Below are 16,405 nucleotides of genomic sequence, written 5' to 3' on the forward strand. Positions count from 1 at the left end.
TGCCCAGCATCCAGACGTGCCCACGTCTCTTGCCGCGTCTGTACGGGCATGTGTATTTTGCTAGCTTTGTCTTAATCAAACTATCTAAAACCAAACTAAATAGACATGCTATAAAAATATATTCTACAATTGAATATAATATACTTATTTTTGTAAACATTAGTATTTTTTTCTATAATTTGATCTAACTTAACATGGATTTGATTTTTTTTTGGAAGTTAGTTTGTTTATATGAACGCCGGCAACTCACGTGATGCTCGCATGAAAATTCGGAAAAGTGTTGCGATTTTGGAACCGGTAAAAGAATGATTTCCTTTTTCTTTCCGTTCGAGCTGACTCGACTAGTGCGATGAATAAAAGTTTTGACCTAACAAAATCTAATTTTTTTTTACTCTAACACAATTGTTGGTAGGCGCGGGCAAAAAATTGACTCAACGTTAGGTAGGAATCAAATTCTAGCATTAAACAAATATCGGGTTTTTTCTGGTTAACTGACGCTAGTGTATCCAGCTAGGATTATTTTAAGTTTTTTTTAAATTCTTATATATAAAAATAAACTGATTCGTATGAATTTATACAAATTTATGGGTTCCAAATGAGTAGTAGGAGATTAGTCGTAACCTTGCAGTTCGTCCCGGGCATACCGCATACTCTGTCTCTCGGTTCTCGCGTGCCCCCCGGCATACTCCCTCTCTCTCGGTCGGTTCCTGCTGTGCGGAATGGAGCACCCAAACCCAAGCTATGTATTGCATATAATATGCGTCTAATATATAAACTTTTTTTTCGTTTTTTGCAAGAAAATGTTAGTTTTTTTTAGGGGAAGAAATGTTAGGTGTACATGCGTACTCCAATGTTCTTGCCTTCTTGGGCTGTTGTTATCACAACAAAAAAAGTTCTTGGGCTGCACAGTCATGCTCATGGTATGGCAATACCCTAGCCCAGCCCAACAAAACTATATGTTGTAAAAAAAACGTTTCAGTAGCACGACTCAGCCTGTTCGTCGAGTCCCCGACATCTCTCCGGCTCCGCGCGACGGGTGACAGCAGCACCAGTCGGGAATCGGCGCCGGCGCGCCACCCCCATCCTAGCCGGCGGACTCCCTAGGCGGCTAGGCCCTAGCTCTCCACCTTCGTATCCCCAGTCTCCGGGCCGCTTGCCCCGTCTTCAGCCACGCCGGCGCATCCCCAGTCCCCGCGCTGTCGTCTCCAGTCATGCCGGCGCGCTCCCAGCCCCGGCGTCGTCCGCTCTCCAGCTAGGCCGGCGGCAAGCCTGGTATGAACCGAGGATCCTCTTCCCCTCCATTCTCTTCTTCCTTGCAAAATCTCTAACGCTAACTTTCTCTGATCTAATTTGATATTCTGATGTAGCTTTTAGATGTAGCCATCTAGGTAGCAGAATTGTAGAAATTAGCCAGGATGTATTGATTGATTACTTATGCGTATTTAATTTAAGACTTGTTATGCTATTTACTATTTGTATACCGAATCGTGGGTTAATTTTGTACTTCACCGAATTGCTAAATGATTTTTACTGATTTTGGATATGAAAATTTTGGTCCGATATAGGCTCTGTTTGGGCCTGCCTCTTCGCCGCCGCCTCCCATTCCCCTCCGGCCCGGCCCTCCCTCCTCTCGCCAGATCCGCCGCCGCCTCCCATTCCCAACGCCGGGCCTCCCCTCCCCCTTCGCTGGTGCTCCAGCCAGTGCACCGGCGGCCGTCCCCTCCCCTCCTTCGGATCTCCAGCCAGGGCGCCGGCGGCCCTCCCCTCCCCCTCCGCCGGTACAGCAAGGTGATTAGGTGCTCCAGCAGTTGATTTTCACGGGTGGGACATTTTCCGTGAAGACGCTCAAGGGATCCAGCTTCCAGATCGAAGTGGAACCCACCGACAAGGTACTCATCGCTTGCGCTCCCGATCTGTCGCTATGGTTCTAGTTGCTGGATGTATTGGCGGGGCTGCTTCGCTAGATTTGGCTGCTTGTTAGGTTCGTTTGGGGTCTAGGTTTTGGTTGGTTCCCCTGCGGAGGCGACGAGAGTGTTGGAAGCCGCGAGCAAAGCTGCCGTGGATCCAATCTGTAGGTTGCTGCTTTGGTTCCGGTGGTGCGAGCGGAACAGACGGAACGGAGAGCTGTTGCAGAGTTCGCCTGTGGATTTTCTGGTTTCAGATTGGGTTCCTTCTAGTGATGTTATCGTGGATACAGGAGAACTGATAGTGGCTTGTTTCTAGGCAGCGTGATACCGCATTACCTCGCGGGCACGAGCATTGATTAGTTATTGCCGTTTCAGTTTAGGCTCAGGAGCCATTCTTGACTTGTCGATGTTAGATCGTATCAGTACAAGCTATTTTCTGCCGGTTTGTTTCTAGGCAGCTTCAGGATGTAATGCTGGATTTTCACCTATTTGGTAATGTGGTTGGAGTGGATCAAATAGGTGCATGCGATGGCTGCCATATGTGTGCTTCAGCTGATGGTGGTGCTTCGACGGATGATATGAATATGTGTGCTTTTCCTGATGCTATTGCTAATGCGTTGGTTGAGTGATTCATTGTTAGAAACTTGAGTATTTTGTAGCAATTACATTACCCAAATGGATGTTATTTTCGACTATTATTGTACATTGCAACTTAATGAAACCATATTGCTATCTCAAACTTTAAAAATATTCCCACCATTGCCTTCAGATCGTCGTGACGAACCAAAAGAGGTATCATCTGCCTCAGGGGTACATAGGTCAATTCACATCTAGAACAGATAATCTACCAGAAATAATCGGGACAGCCAAATGCCCAGCTTATTCAGACAGCAGATTCTCCAGATCGTGACTTATCGGATAAGCCTGCTCAGCTTATAAGCGAGACTCAGAAACGCTCTCCCAAACAGGGCCATACCCCATGCAAAAATCCTAGATCCGCCACTGCCTTTACTGGGTCTGCTCCTGCCCGAACTCTACCTTAACTTAAGTTGTTTGGCTATTCGTATCCGGATCTGATCTAATTACTACTGAAATGTATACATGTGATTTTTGGCAAATGTATACATGTGTTTATCCTACTAACTTCGATTTTTTTTTACCAAAAAATATTGGCTATACATTTGTACACCCATGTACTAACTTTACTCAGTCTGCCTGTGAACCTGCAATGCTCCTTGTCCAGCTTGCTACATCAACATGAGGCTCAACAAGGTGGAAGTGAACCTTATAAGGCTGCTGGAGGCCGCTCCCCGGCAGCAAAATCAGGCTAAACTAGTCTATGTATGTAAGAGTTGCTTATATGGATTTCTTAGATAGTTTGATTTCCATCCGGTGTAATTGATTTGACGGAAAAGAAGAAGTCGATGTAGCCTTATTCTGTTTCTTTTTATTAGTGATAGAGAACAATCTCAGGATGTTTTGTTTCAGTACAACACATGGTGTATGAATCTTCTATCACTTTGAATTTGAGTTCTATTTTACTAATTACTTACAGCCTCTGTTCCAGTGCAGTATGTAACCACAGCCCGGGAGCTTTTGGAGCAGCTAGGAGCTGAGACTACACCAGAAGGGATATCAAGGTGCATTATCAGCAATGTCATAGCATCGAAGTTTTTTTGGAACACTGATATACAGATATAGTGATTATTTGTGCGTCACCTAATGTTTCATAAGGTTCCGTAGTTTTAAGGAAAAAGGGAAAATAATCTGCGGCAAAAAAAAAAAAAAACTGTTATACATAAATCTTAAAATCGATCTTGCCCATGCATCAGTATCACTATCCACCTTTTGCGTTTTGCATCAATGTAAAATCCTGAGAATACATTCTGATAAGCCTTTTGCATTTTGCTGCTATTTCAATTTGGCTGGCACTGACATTGTGTGTCAATATTTTGTTGTCTTCTATGACTTCACATTCTGATGAGTGACAAAATGACCCCAAAAAGACAAGAATGAGGATCGAGGGCCTTATTATCTTATCAAAATAGCCTTTTTTTATACATAAGCTCTCCACAGAAAAATCATTCTTCTGCCATGAAAGGCCACATGGGTCGCCACTTGATAAATGCATGGTTTCTCATTCAGGTTTACTAAAATTCTGTTCCTGAAGTCAGGGTACTCTTTCTGTACTGCATCTCAAACCCTTGTATAAAAGGTTCATTTTATAAGTTCCTCCAATGTTTTCTTTGCTGGCCTTTGTTTTGATGATAACAGTTTCCGGGCTATTGCTTGGCCTTGTTTTATGAACAATCCTATGCCTGGTTCAGTGGTCTTAGTAATTGGTGTAGCAAAGCAAGCATTTACCTCAGTTAAACTTTCCAACTGCTGCTTCCTACATTTTTTGTGTGATCAGAAAAACATGTTTCTGATGAATTTGTTCCCTTTTCAGCATTTCAAAAGCTAAGCTTTCTGAGTATTCAGAAAAGATTGAAGCACTAGCTTCCAGGCTTGCTGCTTCAGTGGTATGTTTCTATTGTATCGACTCATTTGTTTGAATTGTTTCCATTATCATGCTTAGTTTATTTGCTAGCTCTTCATAGAATTTAAAGCAATCACACCATATGATGTTAATTTTTTATCTGAACCTTTACCTCTTATACCTTTTAGATTGGATAAACTTCTTATTAGTTATTATTATATTCTTGGTTGTGCAGCCTGAAAATGAAAAGCAAATTATTGAAAGCAGAGATGAAATCTCTTATGAAGACGCAAAGCCAGAAAGTCCAATATCTTTATCATCAGGACTGCGAAGGAGATCAACGTAAGTTAAATTTGGTCATTTTCCCTGTTTTCCTTTCTTATGGTTACAGCTACGGAACCAACAGATGAAATTAAATAGAGCCCATGCCGAAGTTGGACCACACCATCAGGAAGGAAAAGGAGATATTGGAGCACCTATAAAATTGGATGCAGAAGCTCAGGCTCACATTGAGAAGCATAGGTATGCCATTTTTGTCTTAATCTGTGAGAAGATATCTCAGGCTCCAGCTCAATGCCCATGTTATTCTTATCCACAGTTTCTTCGTTGCACACGAGCAACCTATATACTGGGTCCATTTGTTGTCTGGTGTCATTACTCACGAAAATTGTTGTGTTGGAAGCTATAACTTGTAAATTGTTGTGTTTGGAAGCTATAATTTGTGCATGCCTATTAGCTTCATTCTTGTTCTAATTGTTTGAAGATATGTGCATCAAATTTTTTTGTGTCATCAAATGAAGATTGTGCTCTTACTGTTACTTTCTTACCACACAGGAAGCTCCAAGAAGATTTGACTGATGAAATGGTCGAGTTAGCACAGCAACTGAAGGAACGTAGCCTAATGATGAACCAATCTGTGCAGGAGACAGAGAAGGTATTTTTCTTTCATCTAATCCTCGGATTTCTGTTGTGTTGACACAATGGTTTATGTGGATAAAGTTGTATTGATATTGCAATGATGAGCTCCTTCTGTTGCATGCTGTTGAGAATGTTACCTTACCTGCTGATGCAGATCCTTGATTCTACCGAGAGGGCCGTCGAGCAGAGCTTGGCAAGCACGGGCCACGCAACCTCGCGAGCTGCAGAGGTCTACTCACTAGCTTCCAAGACTACGTGCTTCCAGTGGCTTCTAATGTTTGTGATGACCTGCATGTTTGTAATGGTTGTTCTGCTCATAAGGATCACCTGAAGGACGAGGCTGTAGCAGGCACTCAAGTATTCGATTCACCCTTGATTTTGTTTCATGGTAACTCTTTGTGGTCATGGTGTTTTCTGGACCAAGTGTCTTCAAGCAAACAAGCCTGTAGTATGTGAAACTGGAAGACAGCTGCCTGTACAGAGGCTTGATGATTACTATTTTATTGGTCAGTCAGGCCTGAGTGACTCCTTGGACTAATAATATGGAAATTGCTATATTTCATGTGCCTGAATTTTTAAAAATTTTGAGGCAACAATCTCACGCAATTAACTAGTATATTTAAAAAGGCAACTCACATGACCCAATTTACATTTTTTTATTATAGCCAAACAATAAGAAAAAATTATGTTGCCTGAACGACGACAAAAAATTAGACGCCTGAGATGTAGAAGTATAATAATATTAGGGGAATGAGCTGTGGCTTGCTATTTTTGGTTTAGTTTACATTAGCAACTGTGACCCGAAACTGTTTTTGGGGGATTTGGATAAGCTCGCCACTTTCCATGACCCAATTGTTCTCACGAAATTTGAATGTTCCTCGGAAAATAAGGCATGCTAATTCATGTCATACATGAAATAGCCTTGCAAAATTGGTAATGTTAAAATAAAAAATGAGAAGCGATCTGGGCATATTAGTTCTTACAAAATGAGTGTTTTTATGGCGCATCACCTTCGAGAGAAACTGACCATCAAAGTAGCTGTGTTAGTCTGCGTGGCTGCATGCACCTTGTCGCACATACGTAGTCCTAACGACACTCCACTTATGCTTCTTCATAGTGGACGATCAACATTGATTAATTATAATAAATAATAAGAGTTTCTACTGGCAAATAAGCACCAAAATAAGTTCATCAAAATTCAAACAATTTCAAGCTAGTCACCGTAAGATAGAGTATGATTTAAAAAAATGTTGAAACTAGTTTTTGAGGTAAAATAAATTTTCTATGAATTTTCTAAGATTAGACTATATTTTAGGATTTTTAATTTCATTATTGTCAATGTGAAAATATTTGAATAAATTTTGAAAACTTTTGTGTGATTTTTTAGATATTTTAAAAATATGTTTAGTCTAATTTACCTCCTGAACTTGTAGCTTAGTCTAGTTTACCCCTGTTGCGACACTACGTCAGCGAAACCACCAATAAAATCACTCAAGACGCAAAAACAAACAGTTTTAACAAAAAAAATTTTGAGCAACAGTTTGAACAATTGAGAAAACTTAAAAGACTGGTTTTGTAGTTCAGAATTTTGGGTCAAGCTCGGGACAGGCTTTTTATCCGTGGGCTGGCCCGTTAACCGAAATGAACAGCTCTCGCAACAAATCTGGTGACCAGTCCAGCAAAAAAGAAAAAGGCCCAATAGGCCACTCGGCCGCCAGTGGGGGCGCCAAAACATTGACCTAATTTTGTATCCGGCTCCTCCGGCCTCATCTCGACTCCGTGGGGGCGCAGCGTGCAAGGCGTAGACCGCAGTCTCCGACAAGCTTAGCAACCAGCGGCCACCGCCAAACGTAAGATGGCGGCGGAGGCCAAACCGGCTGCGGCCAGCGGGGTTGCCGGCGAGATGGAGGTGGAGGCGTACCGCCGCCTATTCCCGGTGGCCTTCCTGGAGCGCCACCTCGGCGAGTCCGTCCGCATCGATGCCCGCCGCCTCAGAGAAGCCCGCCCCACCACCGTCGCCCTCGGCGCCGTCTCCTCCGCGCATGGTTCTGCTCTCGTCCGCCTTGGCGACACCGTAACACGCCCCCACTTTCCTCCCCTTCTCTCTCCTATGTTTCCCGTCTTGCTTGTCTCGCGCTCTTTAACTGTTCGACGAATTGTCTTTGCAGGCCATGCTCGCGTCGGTCAAGCTCGAGGTGATGTCGCCCTCGGCTGAGCACCCAGACGAAGGATCCGTCGGTTCGTGTTCCATTTTCCCTGCTGCTTCCTATTGCCTTTGTTTTTTATTCTTTTGTTGATGTTGACGTATTTGTGTTTTGCGTAGCTGTTGAGTTCCACATGCCGCCCATCTGTTCGCCGCTGGTTAGGCCAGGCCGATCCGCTGAGGTTGCACCAGTCATCTCCAAGGCCCTTGAAGACGTTTTGATGAGGTTTTTGTTTCTCCATTAACTTCAGCTCTTTAATTGAATGATGAGTAGGTAAATGAATGCAGAATCGAATCCTTTCCATAGAAGAAGAGAGAGTTCATCAGGATACAATTTAATCGATCTCTACCAAAAATCGTGACTGTTCACTATCACTATGGACTAGATGACTAGTTGTACTTAGTGCGGAGACTGGAGAGGACAGAAACTAATTATGTAGAACGCACTATGTAGTGATACACAGAGGAACATTACTGCTTCAGATCTATTTTCCATGGATCACAAACAGCGCCTAAATGGCCTTAATTCTCTGATTATTTGATAGCATGGTGGAAATACTGCAATGATTTTACGCCCTGTTCGCTTGAGCTTATTCAGAACTACTTTTCAGCCATGGAACAGTGTTTTCCTCTCACAACATTTCAGCATAAGCATCAACATAAGCTAAATTTCAGCATCAGCGAACAGGGTGTCATTGGTGTTTCGGACAGTTGAGAAGGAGAGAGCCATTTGGTTCAGCAATGGCTCGGGGCCTCCAGGATCTCATATAGTTTCAGTTTTTCTGGATTAGTGGTCGCTTGTTAGTCGTGTTCTTGGTATTTTTTGTGGTGTCTTTTCTGTTGTGAAGTAGTGTGGGCGTGGATTTTCGTTTGTGTTATCTGCGGTGTTGTGTGGGTTTTACATATGGTACTTATTCTTCTTAATGAAATGACACAGCTCCTTGTGTCATTTGAGAATGCCTTTTTTTTTAAACCATGGACCATTTCCTGTAAATCAAAATAACAGCAGGGTTCCTTGAAATTTTCCTTCCGTTTACGCTTAATTTTCTCTTTTGAGTATGAAGTGACACATGCTCCACTTTTGGTACTAGTAGACATAACTACGGCTATAAAAAATAACAATCAAAGGTCAAGTGGAGACTGAAGTTAGAAATGTGTAGTGGAAAAGAATAGAGGGCGTAGAAGGCACTGGTTTGCTTTTTTTCAGGCACGCATGCAAATCCTGTACGTTCTGTTTGTAGGCTTTTGTCTGTTGGATTTGGTATCATCATTGCATGATTTCACTACTTTGGCCATTTCTTTTTCTGTAACACTCCCACAACCTAATGAATGGCACATAGTGATGGTAATTTTGTTCTGTCCTCTTATGCAGTTCTGGAATGCTAAATTTGAAGGACCTCTGTTTGATCACTGGGAAGGCTTCTTGGCTAGCATACCTGGTAATATATCTTGGTTCTCTCATTGATAGCTTCAGTGTGTCGACAAAAGGAAGTAAGGAACAGTACCTTTGACAAGAAATCACTGTTAGTTATTATAAGGACTCCACTTTTTACTTCTACTGACAAATAACATAAGTTGAATAATATGATAAAGGGAACCAAGGCTCCAAGCACCCAGGGGTTTTCATTGAGTCAAAACTAGTGTACCTTGAAAGATCAGGTGACTTGGAATAGCATGATTTGTAGTTGAGAATGACACCCTTACAATCAGGCTAGAATATCCTTTCCATATGATTTTTACACATCCTATACTGTCAGTGCTAGGATTCTAATATGCCTTGTGATGTTTTGAAAATTTACGTAACACAGTGAAACTCATGCTTGTGACTTTCCTCAAGCCACTCTTGTTTAGTTGGCTTAGTTGTGATCGATTTGTGATTATTTTCTTTATTTAGAAGTTAGCCCACCTTCATTTGATAAGTCTTTCCTCTACTCTTAGCATTTCATGATTATCTTCCTAAACCTTCTTTGTATTACCATCTTACTATTTCTTCTGAATTTTTTTAGTCAAGTGCTAATGCTGTAATTTATGTTTTATGAATAGCACCCCCAAAATTTAAAATGATCCAAGCATTGGTTTTGAGAAGCACATTTGAAACCTATGCTCCTTAAGTTGTAGGCCTCTATGCCTTAGGGATTGGACAGGAACTAGACAAACTTTTTGTAACTTCTGATAACCAGGCAATGTGTAGCCTGGAATCACTGAATAACCCCCCAGCCCCACGTTGAGTTTAACAATTTCCTTCTTAAGCCCTTGTCCTCTCTCTGTAGGTTCACATGATAGTACCAAATAGGATGTTTCCTCAGCACTACATGTGCATATGTGATATGGGTACAGTTTTACACAATTGCATTCAAATCATGCAAAGTTGAATCTGTGATGCTTCAAAATTTTACCACCTGGAAAATACCATTCTAATAAGTAAAATAAGATAAATGCCAATCCAAAGTAGCTTCTTAGTCTACCACTCCAGAACTTCACAATTTGTTGCCATTTGTGCTTGTCCCTTTGTTTTTCTCAAACTGTCAGGAGAGCTGCCGATCATTATATAAAGAAGGAATAAAGGATAGGAATACAGAACCAAGTCCCAAAATAAAAGGAAAAAAGGGAAAAGGAAGATAAATCCGACCAACATGGTCAAAAGAGAATGTAGTCTGCTTGTCCCAAAACCTTGAACCCTAATACCTGCAACCGCAAAAGACCCAGATATTAACAAAGGATGGCACCTAGGTGCTGCCAGCTTCAGTGATGGGAGCAAAGTCTCAGGTTTACTTAAAGCTTCGTACCTTGCTATTACTTTAGGATTTCGAGTGGTCTTATTGATTGGCAGCAGCAGAGGGCAAAGAGGGGAAAGGAGGGATGCACAGTACTGGAGTGGAAAACTTTCAATAATGTTCAAGAGTGGCCAGTGCTTAAATAACCCTGTTTCGGCGTGTCCTTTCCATTTTAGATTGAAAAATTTTCAATTCTAATATTCTGAAAATAGGTCTAATTTTTCCTTATAAACAAGTTGAGATGTTGTAGATCCTGAATAAGTTTTCATAAGAGCTTGTATTTTGATCTTTTCTGGATTTTGAACTTTTGCAGGATATCTATTGCCTGAATGCTGACGGGTCTCTGTTTGACGCTGCACTTATTTCAGCAGTGGCTGCCTTCACACATTGTACGTTCGTTTATTTTCACTGTACATATGGTTATGATATCCTCCCACTATCTCATTTTGTGCAATATGGAAATATATCACTATCAAACAATGCTGCTGTTATTTCCATCATGAAGTATGCAGTCACATTACTACTATACTATGTCTTCTTTGTGTGAAACTTTCTAATGGAACCAACCGAAATGAACAAACCTCTCAAGCTGATTCAGCCTACGGGAATATTGAACACACAAATTGTTGAGAAAAGAGTTACCCATAAAATTTGAGACGAAAATGTTGCATATCGTTCTTTGGTTCTAACATATTTCCTGTGTTAGTTTTCAATTCAGAAAGCTGCTATACTGAGATAGTTGCTTCCTACTATGGTTCTAGTCATTTGTCAAGTTTATGCTTGAAAGACTTGAATACAGGATATTTAATTATTTATGTTGAAGCTCTTGATAATTGTTATTGAATGCAAATTACTCATTTAGGAGGAAATATGTGTGTTTTTGTGTTCTAACTAGATGCTTGGTGTTTGATGATATTTGATTAATTTCGAATACGATGATATCTTGCTTTTTTAAGAATGTCTGGGTGCTTTATCTGCTACATGATAAATTGATAATTATGTCTTTTTGTTGTCATGATTGAAATCGAATATTGCTTAGCGCACTTGTGCAAGAAAACTACAATTGCAAACACCCTGACTGTCATTTGCTTGAGGGCCTGGATTTTCATGTGTATTGACAAGTTCTCATGCATAACTTGATCTGGTTTCCAGGAGTATGAATGTATGATCATCAAGAACATTCTGTTTTATTTTAGAGAGTACTTTCTCCTAGTGGCTGAAGCTGGTCTTGACTCTTGATCTCTGTATTGAACTGATGGCCTGTTCTTTTAGGACTAAGCACTAAAACTTTTTTGTATTATGCTTTTGTTGGTCAAAACATACACTTGAGCAATCTGTGTTGTGTTATATTTGAAGTGTTTAGGTTGTTAGTCGAATTATCAGCTCTGCTGTGCTCACCTCTATTGTTCTTCAAATTCAGTTCATACATGTCCATTTTTGTGTTCCATTTCAGTGGCTCAGTGGTCCTATCTGCTAGTACCTTGCTTATTTCTCACTAATCACTACAAATTTATGTAATTTTTGCAGTGGAGATTCCTTTAGTTTCTGTTGGTGATGATGGTAGATTATTTACTGTTGGAGGCAATGATGGAAAAAACAAATTTGAATTGGTAAACAGAGAAAAGAGGAAGCTGACACTTGGCGACATTCCATTGTCCCTTACATGTGCACTTCATAAAGATAGTATACTAGCGGACCCAACTTCTGAAGAAGAATCGATAATAGAGACCTATGTGACTGTTGTTGTAGATTCTTCAGATCGCCTAGTGTCATTACAAAAAGTTGGAGGTGCAGTGACATCCATGGCGACTATTAAGGTTAATTAATCTGAGCTCAGTAGAATGTTTCGTTATGGAAATATTTCACTTATACTGTTCTGTCTTTAGTCAATGCAGCGCTTTTGAATATTGCTGCAGTGTGTCATAGCAGAGAATAGGCTTCTTATATTTTACTCCTTCCATTCCGAATTGTAGGTTTAGGGTTTACTATGTATTTAGACATAGTGTATATCTAGCTGCATAGCAAAAGCTACGTACCTATAAAAACCAAAACGACTTAGAATTTGGAAAGGATGGAGCATTTGATAAGAAAGATATTATCCATCAAATTTACAAAGTCTAGTATTATCATTTGATTTTGTTTCATGAGAATTTACTCCTTTTTTATTATATTGAATTGCCACGTGATATATGTATTCCTCCAAATATAATGCACATTTAAACTAATAATTGATGCTAATTGTATGTCATACTTGTCATGCAGGAGTGCATTAGCTTGGCGAAAGAAAGGAGACAGAGCCTAAGAGAAATTCTGATAGACTCTGTTAAAGCCATGGAAGTCGACCAAACTGAATAATTCTGCAAATAGATTCAGTTAATCTAACCGGATTATTTCTTGATGGTTTCTCTCTGCCTCGGCTGCACTAGTTGTAACAGCATTTTTGTTGATTTAGTCCAAGTATGTAGCTATTTGTACTCTACAGTAGGCACATAATTCTTCACTTAAGTAGCCTGACAATTTTGTTTGATGAGCATGTCTGCAAGGCACCTTTTCTCGCAAGTTGCCATCTTGTAACACCGTAATTTACATTTTGCAATATTTTATTTTTTTTCTAGAATTTATTAGAACTAATACATACTCCCTCTGTCTCAGAATAAACACACGTCTAAAACTTAATAGAGAGCAGGTTAGTGTAGATTGGAAATTATGTTGTTGCCCCTACAAAAGGGTCTGGCACCTGTGGCTGGTACTCCGGCTGTTTGGTGTCTAGCAGGCCTTTTGATCGATAGCGCTGCAGGACTTTTCTATATATGTGAGCATCTATTTCAGCACAATATTTGAATTTTAGAGGTGTAATTACTGCAGGTCATTTTCTCTTATACGAGCATCTATTTTGATACAATGTTTGAATTTTAGAGGTGTAATTATTTTGGAATGGAGGGAATAATAATTATTATAGAGGAGAAAAATATACATTTTATAAATTACATCTAACATGACATCAGGTTTAAAAAGTTTGTTGTATTCATGTAGCTAGTATGTATAAACTGTTTATCGGTATGAAACGCTTAAACTTCTAATTAGGTCTTTAAATTATATAAAACTCAAGTTGGGCTAAAACCTCACCTTTTCTCCCCATTCTGTTTTTTTCTAGCCTAACTCCTTCCCTCTTTTCGCTGGGCTGAAGCCCCACATGTCAATCCATGTTCTCCCTCCCTATCTTTTTGGCCTGGCTGCTTCCCTTCAACGACCCTGCTTCTCTCCCTCTCCCGTTTCATTTTATAGCCTAACCCTATCTTCGTCTTGTTTGGGCTGAAGCCCCACCGATCAATTATACTCTCCCTTCCCTATCTTTCCTTTTTGGTCAAACCCTCCCACCTAGGCTGAATTTCTCTCCCTCTACATTTCTTTTTCAAGGCCCAACCCCTCCCTCTTTTTGCTTGAGCTGAAGTCACACCTGTCGATCCATCTCCTCCCTCCCCATCTTTCCTTTTTGGCTAGACCAGCTTCCCCCTCCCACCTAGGCTAAGTTTGACCCATACACCCTGCCGACCCTAGTCCCACCTCTCCCTCTTCCTCTACCATGTGGGCAAGGCCCAACACCAGGCCCACTCCCATTGGCCCACTCGCCCCCACCTTACCTCCCTCTTTCACTGACGCGTGGGCCTCAGCCTCGTTAACCTCCCCTTCCTATATATCTTCTTTTTGGCTAGAACATGAGTCGCCGTTCGCTTTTCTCTTCAATGCGCACTCGCGCGGTGTGGCAGAACCGTCCCAAAGTAACACATCTTCGAAGGCGCTCGTCTTCCACTAGACACTAAGCACCCCGAAAGTGAGCTATATCGGACCGTTCTAGTCGAGCACACCCCACGGGAGAACTCGAAACAATCCACGATTTACATCTAGGATACAATAATGAGTACAAATTTATAATACTTAGTCCACTTCATACATCAAAGGGTTCTTGAAAATTATTTATTACAATACCAGAGTTCAGAGTGCGGTCAATTAAACAGCGGAATTAAAATAAACATCTAGCGGAAATGATACAAGGATCCGTCTGTGCCCACCAAAAGAATCCTCCACACAAGAGCTACTCCTCAAGCTGCACCTGCAACATGGGTAAAATAAACCATGAGTACACAATGTACTCGCAAGACTTACCCAACTAGAGGGAATAGTTTCCTGACTCCAAGGGGTACGAAAGGCAATATGGTTTGCTATTTTCTTTTTATTTGCGAAAAAGCATTACTAATAGTACGTCCTTAAGATCAAGTTTTATTAGCAGTCACGATTACTTCATTAGCTAACCATTCTAGGTAAGCACCCTGATCTACTTTCAAGCATGGGTTGGGCAATCAGAACCATTTCACCATCATTCATCTTCCAGTTCTTACTACAGTGCTAGACCATAGCCAAGTTGTATCGTCTCATGGAAACATCGATTTGTGAACCAATGTATCCCAGCTAGGTACCTCGAAGCATACGCCTCGCTTGTACCCCAGGCACAAACGAGACCAACCCATTCCTCTCTTGTCGAGGGGTCTAGGTCCCCATCCAAACTTGGACTCCAAGCCCCCACACTTGAGACCCGGTCTCAGTGTGGTGCTTAGACCTCCACCTTTCCCCGCCTCCAATCAGTCGGTCCGGAAAGAGCCAGAACCCACGACAAGAGCGTAATGAGCCTTCCCGCTCCCATAAGCAAGTATGTGCTTAGGATAATAAGTCTGTGATCTGACTACCATCTACAGCAACGGACGATCCTCAATCGACACGGACAGAGAAAACAATATAACCAAGTTAAGCCCCGTTGGCCGCGGGACACAACTTGTTACACCCACCAATATCCTATGCCATATCCCTGCCCGGTCTCCATTTTCTTTTCATCATTTTATTATGAGAGTAATAATAATCACCTATTGTGAGCAACGGTAGGTTACTCACGCTACCGATGACCTAAGCATAGAATCTACTCGAACCTACACTAGTAAGACTCTTAGGACATGTATATCTATGCATGTGGTTTTCACAAAATTCCTATATTGTAAATGCACAACACACACACACACACACACACACACACACACACACACACACACACACACACACACACACACACACACACACACACACACACACACACACACACACACACATATATATATATATATATACGGTGAATTATAAAATATAGGTTATGCACTAGGACTTGCCTTGGGCAGGCGCGGTGTCAGTTGAGTCAGTCGGTGGTGGCTCTGGGACCTCCTCCTCGTATTCCTCGACGATCTCCTCGATCTCACGATCGTCGGTGATCACTATCTCCACCAACTCGTTCTCTACATGCATGCGATGATGATGCAACAACTTAGCATTTAGGCAACATCAACTCTTAAAATAAGAATGCGCATACCAAGCTACTAAGCTAGCTCTAATGACTAAGATACTAAGCTAACTATCATCTTCATCAAACAAAGTGTTGGGTTCAACTAACAAACACTTAGTTTTGCAATTTAAGGGTATATCTTTATTTCTACTAATGATTTAATGTATATTGAAACAAAGAGCATTTAACTACCCTAATGCTTAGTCTATTCTAAGGCTACAAAAATTATAGTGAGCACATAGTAATACAATGAAGCTACTATAAAAATTCCAGAACTAAAGCTATCACTAATTTACCACAAAAACTCCTACAATGATTAACTTAATAATATGAAGCACTTTCAAACAATTTAATAGCTCCTAGTATCAACATGTATATGTATAAACTAATTATACCATCAAATAGATCACAATTTTAGGAACCTAACAAAATTTGTTTCACAATTTTTAGACACCTACACTATTTTATACTAATTACCAAAGATCAGCTTAGAAATTAAATTAGAAACTATTTACTAATTCCCTGGAAAAAGAAAACAGATTCTCCGCATGGCCCACGCGGCGCAGTGCGTGCGTGTGCGTGGCCCGCTGATGCGGCCCACGCGAGCGCCGACCCGCGGCGGGGGAGCCCACGCGTGCTGGCGCTTTTGCAAAAGAGATCTTGAACTTTTCCTAAATTACAACTAACTCCTAATGCTATTCCCCCTCTCTCAACCCTTCTCACTTAACCCCCTGGTTTTCC

General features: G+C 41.1%; 2 protein-coding genes across 5 annotated transcripts; both read left to right on the forward strand.

Moving 5' to 3' along the window:
• Positions 1–930: 930 nt before the first annotated feature.
• Positions 931–5,861, forward strand: LOC136500439 (uncharacterized). Of its 4 annotated transcripts, none has more exons than XM_066495781.1 (9): positions 932–1,272; positions 1,566–1,889; positions 3,118–3,248; positions 3,480–3,547; positions 4,357–4,429; positions 4,622–4,728; positions 4,807–4,908; positions 5,221–5,320; positions 5,459–5,861. In XM_066495781.1, exons 3-9 carry the CDS (start codon positions 3,165–3,167, stop codon positions 5,633–5,635), a joined length of 711 nt encoding a protein of 236 aa, XP_066351878.1. In that variant the 5' UTR covers positions 932–1,272; positions 1,566–1,889; positions 3,118–3,164; the 3' UTR covers positions 5,636–5,861. The 4 variants fall into 4 exon arrangements, with proteins under 4 accessions (XP_066351880.1, XP_066351878.1, XP_066351877.1 ...); XM_066495780.1 differs by having other exon boundaries at positions 3,151–3,248; XM_066495783.1 differs by lacking the exon at positions 1,566–1,889 and having other exon boundaries at positions 931–1,272; positions 3,151–3,248.
• A 1,143-nt stretch (positions 5,862–7,004) lies between these two features.
• Positions 7,005–12,892, forward strand: LOC136501326 (uncharacterized). The gene is made up of 7 exons (XM_066496833.1): positions 7,005–7,378; positions 7,473–7,542; positions 7,628–7,733; positions 8,880–8,946; positions 10,595–10,670; positions 11,809–12,098; positions 12,544–12,892. Exons 1-7 carry the CDS (start codon positions 7,160–7,162, stop codon positions 12,634–12,636), a joined length of 921 nt encoding a protein of 306 aa, XP_066352930.1. The 5' UTR covers positions 7,005–7,159; the 3' UTR covers positions 12,637–12,892.
• The last annotated feature ends 3,513 nt before the right edge of the window (positions 12,893–16,405 follow it).

The sequence above is a fragment of the Miscanthus floridulus genome, chromosome 13 (assembly GCF_019320115.1).
Source record: "Miscanthus floridulus cultivar M001 chromosome 13, ASM1932011v1, whole genome shotgun sequence".
NCBI classification, from domain to species: Eukaryota; Viridiplantae; Streptophyta; class Magnoliopsida; order Poales; family Poaceae; genus Miscanthus; species Miscanthus floridulus.

Excerpts from the sequence above, each read along its gene's own strand:
- LOC136500439 (XM_066495783.1), top strand. The coding sequence starts at position 3,165 with ATGAGGCTCAACAAGGTGGAAGTGAACCTTATAAGGCTGCTGGAGGCC. Across the intron at positions 3,249-3,479 it reads ATCAGGCTAAACTAGTCTAT|TATGTAACCACAGCCCGGGA; the intron begins GTATGTAAGAGT and ends GTTCCAGTGCAG. Across the intron at positions 3,548-4,356 it reads ACACCAGAAGGGATATCAAG|CATTTCAAAAGCTAAGCTTT; the intron begins GTGCATTATCAG and ends TTCCCTTTTCAG.
- LOC136501326 (XM_066496833.1), top strand. The coding sequence starts at position 7,160 with ATGGCGGCGGAGGCCAAACCGGCTGCGGCCAGCGGGGTTGCCGGCGAG. Across the intron at positions 10,671-11,808 it reads AGTGGCTGCCTTCACACATT|TGGAGATTCCTTTAGTTTCT; the intron begins GTACGTTCGTTT and ends TAATTTTTGCAG. Across the intron at positions 12,099-12,543 it reads CATCCATGGCGACTATTAAG|GAGTGCATTAGCTTGGCGAA; the intron begins GTTAATTAATCT and ends CTTGTCATGCAG.